Source organism: Falco punctatus (genome assembly GCF_963210335.1).
Source record: "Falco punctatus genome assembly, chromosome: Z".
NCBI classification, from domain to species: Eukaryota; Metazoa; Chordata; class Aves; order Falconiformes; family Falconidae; genus Falco; species Falco punctatus.
In genome coordinates, this window is record NC_137586.1 from 29,776,199 (window position 1) to 29,788,540 (window position 12,342).

Sequence of the window (12,342 nt, forward strand, 5' to 3'; positions counted from 1 at the left end):
CTTAATGAAGATAATTAACCTTTGGGACAGGGATTACTTAATACATATTGTAGGTTTTGTGTCACATGAAATTTAAGTCAACACTGGAAGTCTTTCTCATCTGTTTTGTGGACCAAAGGGAGGAGATTGTTTGGAGGTCTTTGGTTTGTTTTAGACAACTTAGGTAAAATGTTGTAGCTGTAACTGTCCCTTATTGCCAGAAATCTGTGAGCCTGTAAATAGGCTCCAGATTCTGAGAAGAGCTAGTAAGCTAGTGGAGGAAATAATGTATTTAATTCTTTGAGATGGGAAGATGAATAGTCTTCATAAAATGATGCTGTTCTTAGAGCTCTGAGTGGAACAGTTGTGATAAATGCATAGGCAGTAGTCCTGTATGCAGTTTACAGTTGGAACTGATTACAAAAATAATTTTCATTTAAATGTCAAATGTTCCAATAGCAGTCTTTAGTAATTTTTAGAAGAAGAAGGTCTTGCAAAAGTGTGTCTCAAGTACAAAAGCAGGAATTTCATAAAATATGTGCTTATGAATGTGGGTGATAAATTAGAAATATATTGGCAAGCTGCACATGCAGTTATAGATATAATTTATGTACATCTGTCCTGGTTTCAGCTGGGATAGAGTTAATTCTCTTCTTAGTAACTGGTACAATGCTGTATGTTGGATTTAATATGAGAATAACATTGATAACACACTGATGTCTTAGTTGTTGCTGAGCAGTGCTTACCCTAAGTCAGGGACTTTGCAGTTTCCCCAGCTCTGCCAGGGAGCAGGTGCACAAGAAGCTGGGAGGGAGCATGGCCAGGAGAGCTGACCTGAACTAGCCAAAGGGATATTCCATACCATGGAACGTCATGTTCAGCATATAAACTGGGGGAGTTGGCCAGGAGGGGTTGATCGCTGTTCAGGGACCGGCTGGGCATTGGTCAGTGGGTGGTGAGCAGTTGTATTGTGCATCACTTGTGGGTTTTTAACTCTTGGATTTTATTCTTCTCTCTCCCTCCCTCTTCATTACAATTGTTATTGTTGTTGTTGTTATTATTATTACTCCTTTATTTCAATTACTAAACTGTACTTATCTCAACCCATGGGTTTTACCTTTTTTCAGTTCTTCTCCTCATCTCATGGTGGGATTGGGTGGAGTGAGTGGCTGCATGATCCTTAGTTGCTGTCTGGAGTTAAACAATGACAAAATCAAATGTGCAGTTGTGAATGAACAATCTTGAAATAGAGACCACTGAACTTACAAAGAACAAATTAATATAGAATTTTGCAAGGTTTGATTCTTACAGTCTGTATTAAGAAATAATTAACTGGCCCTTTATGAGGTGAAGTGACTTACTTTAATGAGCAAACCAAACATTTTTAAGCTAAATCTGCAAGAACTTAGTCATTTTGCTTGTAAATGCTTATTCACTGTTTGAATGGAAGTTATGCTGCTCTGAGATTTTTTTACAGGTTTTTAACTAACAATAATTACTAAAATAAGGTATGCAACTTTATTATTTAGATTCTGGTGGGTTTTTTTCTTGGTGCTCAGTTGGATGCTAGCCATGGAGAAAGAATCTGTTACTAGTTTAGGCAGACTGTCACATTTTTATTGCAGTCATACTGCAATAGGATGGTTTTCAGAAGTCTGATGTCAGTGTATGAGGAAAAATATTCTGACTTGGTATCTTTCTACTCAACAGTTGCTCCATTCCAGTCTTGCTACCAAATTGGAGAAAGGGTAACATTCCTGAGTATTTCTGGTGACCAGTTTTCTTTTCTTGAACTTAGGCACAATGATGTCCGTGTTTATTCTTAATACCTTTCTTTTAATGCTGATGGGTTAAATGAAAGGAGAATCCATTGCTCCAACTTTATATCTAGCTGTTTAGATAGCAAACTTACTACACTTAACTGAATTTGAATTGTTAGAAACTGCCTTCAGGCTCTCTGAATGAACTGTGCTGAAAAACCCAGTATTGATATGAGAAGTATGAAAATTACTGTAAATTGTTAAACTGCTGAACAGAGTTATCCAGAAGATGAAAATTATATTTAGATTTGACTCTGTGAGAGGAATGGGGAGAAACTGCAAAGACAAGCCAAGTATTTATATAAAATTAAATATTTTTTGTTAGAAAGAATTTATAAAAATATATAAATGGACTGAAACAAAAAAATTCTGTGTTTTTCTGGAATTTGGAGCAAATTAAATGCAGTTACTTTGATACAGCAGTGAAATGCAGGCCAGTTTCAACACTTTGGGTGTATTTGATGGCTATTTGTAAGTGGAAACATAAGCACTGCAGGCATTTAAGGTTCTGGGACTTGATCTGTATATTTTTTTAATTATCATGCAGTATTTGTTGGACTTGTTACAAAGATACACTGATTAAGTTCAACTTACAGAATTCACCAAATTACTGCTAGTACACAAACAACGTTCATTGTCCCTACTGTTGTTAAATTAGCTGCACTTACTTTTCTGATCACTTTCAGCCTTTTAAAGATGAGAAAAGATCTGTCACCTTATCCATCTGCCTGCCAGCATAAGACCTCTCAACAGTTTACTTCTACAGCCCCATTTTTAAATTACTTTGAATTACGGGGCCTCTCTTTCTCTTTGTGGAGTTTCACAAGAACTGGTGTTAATCCTGGTCACATTACCAACAGGGAAATGTTATATTTCACTTACCTTAAGAAAGTTTGTAGTCTCAGTCTAACATGAACATATTTTCCCCTGTGTTCCAAGACATTATGCTTTCCTACTGTGTATTGTGGCCATGTACTTGATTCCTTATTTTTCTAAAGAATTAACTTTAATTGGTGGTTGAAGTGATAGTTAACATAAATGACTTACACAACTAAATTTCTTCATTCCTACCTATATCTTCCTTATCCAAAAATTCTCTGGCAGTCACATTTTTGAGTAAAAATATACTCTTGCTATCAGTTTTAGCAGGAAGATTTGACATATATGGTCCTCAGACACTTTCATAATTTAGGTCTTCCTGATTTTTAGTGTGGAGTCCAGACCTCTGTGAATATTCCAGTCTTTGAACTGATAAAACCTTGAAACTTTCTAATGTTAATTTCCAGGATTTAGAATTCATATGAGTTCTGCTCTCTTTTATTATAGCATTAAAAGCTGACAAAATAATAATCTCCCAATTTTTAGCTGTCTGGATCTTCAGCTTTAAAACAAATGAGGAAGATGTTCTTTTCTTCTTTTAAGTGAAATTAAAAGCAATTAAAGCAGAAACTTTTTATCCAGTCTACCCTCCAGTAATACTTGTGTTTGGTAAAGTGTTAGAATTAGGATTTCTTCCAGTGTCAATACTGTAAAGAATATATATTTTTTATGACATACTGTGATGTATTTCTGTGGAATAAGTTGATAACAAAGTGGGATGAAAATAGTGTTGCTAATTATGCAGGCAGTGCTTCTTAACTGCTGAAAGTTTGAGAAAGATTTCTGATGTAGCCTTTCTGACAACCCGTTGAAGGATTATGGAGAAGACAGAACCAGACTCTTCTCAGAGGTGCATAGCAAAAACAGAAGACGTAATGATCACAAATTATGTAAGTGAAGTTCTGATGGGACTTAAGGGAAAGAATATTCATCATGAGAGTGATTAAGAGTCGCCATCATTGGAGATTTTCAGAACTTACCTACGTAAGACCTGGAGAAACCTCTCATAAAGCTTTGAAGGTACCATGACTTTAAATGGTGGGTTGGGCTGTTTGGCCTCCCTTTCCTGGTGTTTGGTATCCTACTTCATGTATTTTTCAGAACTAAAGGTTATCTGTTGCCCTTTGAAAGCACATAGAACTCTCCTGTTGTGAGTGTTCTACAACTTTATTATTCACTGCTTGTGCCATCTTTCATTTTGAAGGTTAAATTAAACAGAAATGGTTTATGCAGTATAGAAAAAAAATCTGTGGAAATTCTAGAGTAAGGTGTACTCGGCAGTGCAGCAAGTAACAATGAGGTAGGTATTTAAAAACCTGCTGAATACTTACTGTGGAAAAAATGCATTTGAAGTGCTTCATAGCAGATGAATGTGTGTTTGCGAAGTTCAAAAAGTGTCTGTCTTTGCCTATATAGTAAAAATTCTTGTGGACCGTGTCTTTAGTATTTTTTTTCCTTTTATGACATATGCAGGTTAAACTCAATATTTGTGATTCTTCATGTGTCCTTATTCAAAACCCATGTGTGCATGCTCACTTGTATGGAAGTATGTGTAATAAGATAGGAAAAATGCAAGTGGTATAGAGATTTTATTAGAACAGCCTTGTGACAGTGTGTATCATCACACCACTAAATCATCTGAAAGTTTTCAAACTCAAAAAGGAAAATTTCCATATAGCATCACAAAATTTTTGTTCTATAAATGCCACATTTTAGAGCCCTTACAAGAAGTTTGGAAGGCTTTTGTTCTTTCCTGAGATATTTTATTGGAATTTTGTTTTCATTCTTACTCTTGTCAAGCCTAGTTTCCTATTGCCAAGAATCCTGATGCATAGGACTTTGAGGAAGAGAGAAAGTGTAAGTAATATTTAATCTAGAAAGCTCAATATGCCTGCTTCTAAAAACTCTCTGCAAAACGTAGTCACAGACTTGCAGCTGGAACTGTCAGAATTGAAAACAAGTGCTCAATATCTTGCACCACAGTTTTAGATTTTTATAGTCCAGATGGATTTCAAGATCCTGGGTCTGACATCTGGCAGAGATTGAGGAATATATAGCTTGGACAATGTAACTTCAGAGGGGAAAGACACCTTTGAAAGACAATTTCGAAACCAATGTAATTCAAAGTAGGTGCTATATAATGTAAATTCTGAGATTTAGAAATGTGATAGTAATGGATAAACATAAACCCCACTTTACAGCATAAAACAATAGTGCAGTTGTATATTTTGATTTTCGTTGTGACATATTGGTTGTTCTTTTAAAGCAGTGTGCTCAGCAAGAGGGATTTGTATCTTTCACTCTTTAAAAAAAATGAGGCAAAGGTAATTTAGTGGAAGGAGATGAATAGTGGAGTGAACTTATGGTTATTTATCATAAATTTTATCACCACCAATGAATGTATAAACAACTTTTATATTGACCTGGTCAATAACTTCAGTAATTTTAACTTTTTAAGGTCTCTTTCTCCTTTTTCCTTGAACTTCTCACCTCACTTCCCTATTTTTCTCTTGAACTGTTTAATTTTTCTTATTCTCACTAGAGTCTTCTTCCTTTCCTGTCATCATCATCTTTAGTTACAAGATTGACCTCAATGTGTTTGTTTCTGCCTTGTCTGGTCTCTTCGCATCCCAAAACCATTTTTTCCCTGCTTTACTTCTACCTTATTTTCCTTTTATACAAGAGCTGAAATCCTCTTTTTGTCCTTTTTCTCAGGCATTTACAACCTTTACTTCATTGTAGAATATTTTCATCCCCAGATTTCAGTATTGATGGACTTTGAATTCTTTAGCTCTCTCATCTACCCACTTGTATAAGTTCTAGTGACTTACAGGTGCTGTCATCTCAGAAGACTTGAGGCTACTTTGACATATTGCCTATGTTGCCCTTACTGAAGGGTGGTAAGGACAATGACGCTAAAGAGAGGGCAAAATTACTTGTTTCTGTGATCTGGATAGATGAAATTGACGTTTCACTTCAAAGTGTCAGGAAGAGTGGAGGAAGAGTAGATTTGGTGGCACAGAACTGTGAACTGTGGCATGAACTTTGGAGTTTAGTGATCTGTGGCTTACTAAGAATCTGGAAGTGAGCCAGAAGATTTCTTGATTTTTGTTATGAGGGGTTTTTAGGCTTTTCAAATTGGTGTGGGCATTGTGCTCCACAATGCCAAAGTAAAGCAGGTAGATATGTTTTTCCCTCTTGGTGGACATCTTTGAAATGTAGTTGTTTGTTGTGCATTACCTGAAGGATTACTTTTCATATTTTTTCTCTGACACAATACATATTCTTGGAAATCCCACCAAAAATCTATGCCATCTCTTTTCATGGATGCATTGTGAAGCTCAAGGAGATATATATGAAGTGTAATTGAACTTCGAACTCTGCATTCACAAGAGCTATAATGAGATACAAGCATTGTTCACTTCAGGACTGTGCTTGCTCTGTTGGAACTTTATAGAGTAACACAGTCTTCAGCAGCTGCTTCAGAAGGTGATTTTTGTGGTTGCAGTTGATGTTCCAAGTTCTTGTGCATGCTGATGGTAAAAGATATTGAACATTCTTTGTCGGGCTCAAACCTTTATTCTGTATAAATTAAAGAGCAGTTGTACAGAAATACCATCTGTTTCTATTTCTGTATGTTGGTGAGTTTTGGCAATGAGGTTCTTTATCAGTGAATGGGTATTCCTTGATGTGTGTGTGTCAAAATAAATGTACAATTTATTTTGTACAATACAAAATAGGCAGAATTCACTGCATATGTTCCACAAGGAAATATTTGTCCAACATTGTAGTGAAACAGTACCACATCCTCATGCTTCTGTATTGTATTTCATGTCTTAGTTTGTCTTACTCCAAATTTGAGGGTAATTGTTATTTTTAGGAATTAATGGACTATATAATCGTAGTTCTTCTCAAAGAATAGCTCATGAGGCTTTCTTGATATCCCAGGGAACTTCAGACTGTGCTTTTGATCTTGCAGAAAACACTACTGCTATCCTGAGTTCAGAGAGACATTTTTATACTCTATGTACTGTTTAAGAAATTTGATGGAATTTATATTTGACTAACCAGAGAGGTAAGTTTGTGATCCTCTTACCTGTTGTAGGTTATATGTCTCCACACCCATCTCCACTTGGAGCAGCAGAGCATGTGTCCAGTCCAATGTCTGGAGGAGGTCCAACTCCACCCCAAATGACTCCCAGCCAGCCAGGACCCATAATAGCAGGAGACCCACAAGTTATGAATCAACCTAACAGAGGGCCTTCCCCTTTCAGCCCTGTACAGCTGCATCAGTTGCGAGCTCAGATTCTAGCATACAAAATGTTAGCTAGAGGTCAGCCTTTACCAGAAAACCTCCAGCTTGCTGTTCAGGGGAAGAGAACTCTGCCTGGCATTCAACAGCAGCAGCCTCCCAGTGCCTTCAACAGACAGTCTGGTAAGTGCATTTAAGCCTTGTGTCATTGCACAGGGAATTCTCTTTTAGTTCTTTCTTGAACTTTTACTTGTGGAAAATTAAAAAATGCGTGCTGTGCAGGGCTCTAACTTGGGACTGTATTCTGGCATCTAAGTGAACAGCAACCTTTGTTTTTAAGCCTGAGCAAGTGCATAAAACACATGTATTTATTAATAGGTTATTGTCGAAACTGAAATGAGAGTGATTTCACTGTGCAATACTGCGTCCATCCTGATTATGCTTGACATTTTTTTGCATGTTAATTGTACTTTACTGATGGCAATTTTACTGTTTTCCTTAGAGTGAATTTTCAGTCTCCTGCCACTACGCAGAAAAGTAGATAAAAAATCTGCAGCAAGTTGACTGGTTATTTAGGTTGTTTAAAGTAAAACAAACCATGTATAGTGTGCTGTCAAGTGAAAAACATAAGGAAAATAAAATGTTCTTGTTTTTTCTCCTGGTGAAAATACATATGACAGTGCAATAAGCAAGTGCATTTTGGTCCAAAGAAAACTGTTACGTTAAGCACCCTGCACCTATTAGTTTCTGAACACTTCCATTACTGAGTTTGCATTAGAAAATGAGGGTTAAGATGGCACTATTTTATTTTTAGTAGTGATTTTAATATTTTCACTAGTCACTTCATTTCGGTAGACATGGCTTTGCTACTGAATAAGGGTTTTTTGGGAGATGATTTTAATATGCTTTATTACATACATTTTTTCACAATAAAATCTACTTAAATCCATATTTAATGAAGAAAAATACTACTTGCCTGAATACGCTAGCATGCTAGAAAGCAAAATAATTTTTGAATACTTGGAAATGCTTTGTATGTTAGTAAGTTTCTTTCCTCTGTCAAATTGCAGGCATTGGGTTACATACAATGGCTGGTGCTGCAACTGGACCAGGGCCTGCTCCAGGGATGCCTGGACATACAGCTGCCATTACCCCTAAAACTTGGACTGAAGGTATAGTGGAGTATAATGCTAATGTCATGTACAGAGTTATGGTTAAACGTTGTGGGTAGAGTTTGGGGAAAAGATGCAGGGGGAAAAAAGGGAAGGTAGAAAGGTGTGCAGAAAATTAGTGTAACCTTTACTGTGCCTAGGACTTGAATTGAGGAGAGTCTGACCATTTGTTCATGCATGAATGATTTGACCATGTGAAGTTACTGCAATTGCTAGGCAGCCTGAACATGAAGCATCTTTTTACAATCAGAATGAAATACTTAAGCTGCCTGAGGGACATCCATAAAATCTACTTAATAACTTATGTTCTGAGCCTGCTTAGTTGCAGCAAGCTTGTCTTTCAACCATAGTTTTTGCTACTGTATTTTTTTTTTTTTTGTATTTGGATTGCTTTGGAAGTTCAGTGTAGTCTTTGAACTCTCATGAACAGTGTAACTTTATTTCCCCCACATGATGACCAGATTTTGAACCAAATCATTCAGATTTTGGTTTACTGGCTGATTTTGTTGTTTGAAAGTAGAGTGGAAGAAGTATTGTACTGAAAAGAATTAGAAATCCCTAGTAATATATATTGTTTGAAGTTTTGTAGTTATTTTTAGAGAGATTTAAAAATAAATACAGTAACACAGGATTGCAAATAACAGAGGGTTCTCATACTGTAGAAATGTTATGCCATGTTGTTGTTTGTGGGTAGATCTGGGGAGTTATGACTCTGTGATAATTGAGGCCATAAAAAAATTCCCTGTCATTAGTTACAAATAACAAATGAAATACTAACATATAATCAGATGTAGAATTACTTTTCTTGGAATACTCCCAATGAATACTTAGAATTTGAGCAGGATAAGAATGAGGGGGAAAAGTGTTTCTTGAGAGGTTGTGTATATGAGTTTACCTGACACAATGCATTCTAGCTTAAACTGCTACTAAAAATGCTGGTAGTTACACAGAATTGCTAGATGGATGGTTTTGTCTAAATAATCCAGTATGCAATAATAATATCTCTGTCCTGTTTAACTCTAAGCATCTTACAGCTTGTCTTTTTTCATTGCTTGTTTTTTTCATAAGAAAAAAATTGTCTGTCCTTACTTTATTTGTTTGGAGGTTTTATTTGATATATTTTTAAAGATTGTACTTATTTCTTTATATTTATTTTTTATTCATTACGCAGTTGTTCATGGTAGTGTTTGTTTTACAATTCAATTTGCATGATTCCCTGAAAACTGAGACTACAGAGATCCTTTTGGTGGGCTTTGTTTTACGTATTTTTTATAAACTGAAATGCAGTGTTGCTAAATACAGAATCTACAGCTTGTGCTCAAGTGCCTTTTCTGGACTTTGATGCAGATAGGTGAATGACATATGGTGATCTCTGAAGGAATCTTTTTATATGGATTTTAGGATATTAAGGTTTGAATTAAGGTTCAATTAAGGTTGATGACTAGATTGCAGGTGTACTTTGTAGTTGTTTTTCCTAACATTAAATTACTGTGACTCCTCAGACAATAAAGTAACATCTTTATTGTTGCAATGTTTATTGTCAGTGACAATTTGTGAACCTGAATGTACGGGTAGCTTGTTGTCATATGGCATGCTGAAATCTATGACCCTTAGTGTCCATCAATGGCAAATACTATTTTCATGTTAACTGAGGTGTTAATTTTTAAGACTATTAGAATGCTGTAAGATAAAACAGTAATTGAATTCCTGGTATTTGAAATACTTAAATACTATTAATAGGGGATCATAGCAAACCAAAGGCTATTCATATATGATAGGTACTTCTGAGTACAGTTGTAGAAATTTTATTACAGCTATCTAGTTCTGATAGAGCTCTAGAAGCAGACCTGCTTGTTCTTGTTGTCAGGTTGTGATTATAGATGACTTTTAAGTGGTGCAAGGGTAGTGAACATGGGAATGAAGTCCTAAACTTGCATAAAATCAGAGCTGTTTTACTTCTAATGCTAGAATTAGAAGTCAGCAGGAATGGGAAAAAAATTACATCCATCGTTAAGTTTCAGGTGTTTTGTTTTTCTTTGCAGGACTTCCTGCAATGTGTGCTATACTTGCATTTTAGTATGTTTTTTTAAAACATGGAGTGCAGTCTGTCTCAGTGTGCTCTTACTGGTGATTTTGAATGTTTGCCTCAGCTTCACATTCTGTCTTCAGAAACCATCTTGATTTTCTTTCTGTGTTCTGTATTTCAAGTTATGAATAAGTACTTTTTATGATTCAGGCCAAGCCCCAGATGTGAGCGTCTCCAATGCGCAGCAAAAGCTTCCCGCACCCCCGCCTAGCGGGAGGCCTTCTCCTGCCCCCACTGCTGCCCAGCCTGCTGCTGCCATGCCTGGCCCTTCTGTACCACAGCCACCACCTGGACAGCCTTCACCCATTGTTCAGCTGCAACAAAAGCAGAATCGCATCAGCCCTATCCAGAAGCCACAAGGGTTGGATCCTGTTGAAATACTCCAAGAACGTGAATATAGGTAAAAGAGAGTAGCATGAATCAAATGCTTTTGCAGCCGGTTGTTTTTCACTTTCTCTGCTGAAACTCCTTGCAATCAGCTACTGCAGTGATAATAGTATAATGTTGAGTCTGCAGAGAAAGACCATATCAAAGCGAAGTACAAAACGTCAAACCAAGTAGTGATTTAGTTCTACCCCAAGTTACGAACTACTAAAATGTACAGGCAGTATCACTGAAAACCAGATAAGTTTAAAACAGGCTCAAGGGCTCTGCTGGGTCAGTGTATTACTTGGATGCTGCAAACAGTGAAAGTTAGGAAAACAAAATCGTTGTATACAGTCTACAGAGAAACCAGTTCTATGCAGGAAGTTTTCAGAATTATAAACAAAAGGGAAGCTAGAAATGGAGGTCAAAAGGCTGGTGAGTTAATGGGCACAGCAAAACCAAATTTTATTAGTGATAATGGGGTTGGTTGGACTACCAAAATGTAGAGACAATATTAATGGTGTCACAGACAAGATTTAAAAAAAAGGTTAACAGGAAGAATGATCTCTAAAAGTTGCCTCCCGAGTGCCTTAATTAGGTGGTGAATTATATTCATTACAAAGTATAGAGGATGGCGTTTCTTGTGGTGTTAGAAAGAGACTTCTCCCCTCTTCCCATCAACAAGGCTGTTAAACAGTTGACCGTGAGAATCTGCAGGGCAGAAGGATCTTGACCTGCACCTAAAATATGTTCTTGATCATTATCAGTCAGAGGAAAGAAACTGCACTTAACATATTTGCTTGTTTTGGATTGATGATGCTGTCACATTATGAGTCTGATGAGTAGCTGGGGGTGGTGGGGAGACAGCCCTCCATTGAGTCACAAGGTTTGGAGAGGGTCCCCTTCCTTTCTAAATTTCTCCTCAGAGGGGAGTCTAGGTGCTGCTAGATCCAATCCTAGTCTCACACTTGGTCAGCGAGTTTAAGTCTAACTGCATACAGCCACTCACCAGTTAACGTTTGCCTGTCAGAGCCCAGTTTAAGGACTCTCACTGAAACTGTTTGGCAAAGTTGAAAAAACCCAGATGTTTCATTAAGGCAACAAATGGAACAAGTTCAGAATTGCCATTGATAAATACACTTACTGCAAAATTTGAGCTTGAATTGAAAGTACAGCGCTGCTGTTAGTAGTATTATCCCGGGTAACATCCACCGTAGTCGGAGGTGCAAACCTTGCCAAGGAGGCATCCCTGCCTGGGGAGGAGAGAGGTCCAGGCCCATCCACCCACCCCGTAGTTAGAGTCCTTGTCCCTGGGGGGAAAAGATTTCCAACTTGCCAGATTTGACACTCGTGGTGAGGTGGGGCTGTCGGTCACTGTGTGCCGACTGGCCCTTAGCAAGGTGTCGGTTCGGAAGGTCGGTTGGGCCCGATGGTTCAGCGCGGAGCGGGGAGGATTGGGTGCAGACCCAGATTGATGGTCACAGCTGTGCGGGGTCTTCCTGGCCCTCACAGAAGCAACACCAGGCTGAGAGGCCCCCGCCGCAGCCCGGCCGTCACTCAGTTGTTTTGCTTGTTGGGCTGCACCCGTTACGTGTTCTGTGAGACAGGCGTGCTGCTGCAGTCAAACGCCCGGCTCCAGCTGGAGCTGAATACGGTTGTTCATTGTCAGGTCAGGATGGGAGATGGTGGGGCAAGAAGGGAGCATACTGCCACAGATGCATCTTCTAGTTACTGTAACAGTAAGTTTGTAGGGAAAAGTAGCTAAAAGGGATGGTGATCTCACTGAAG

General features: G+C 37.7%; 1 protein-coding gene across 5 annotated transcripts in view; it reads left to right on the top strand.

Annotated features, from left to right (window-relative positions):
- The window catches only part of SMARCA2 (SWI/SNF related BAF chromatin remodeling complex subunit ATPase 2), a 120,204-nt gene that overhangs the window by 25,834 nt on the left and 82,028 nt on the right, over positions 1–12,342 (top strand). For all 5 annotated transcript variants that reach the window (XM_080371465.1, XM_080371469.1, XM_080371467.1 and 2 more), the window contains 3 exons: positions 6,784–7,113; positions 8,001–8,102; positions 10,339–10,588. In XM_080371465.1, coding sequence (XP_080227591.1) covers positions 6,784–7,113; positions 8,001–8,102; positions 10,339–10,588 — 682 coding nt within the window. The remainder of the gene's footprint in view (positions 1–6,783; positions 7,114–8,000; positions 8,103–10,338; positions 10,589–12,342) is intronic.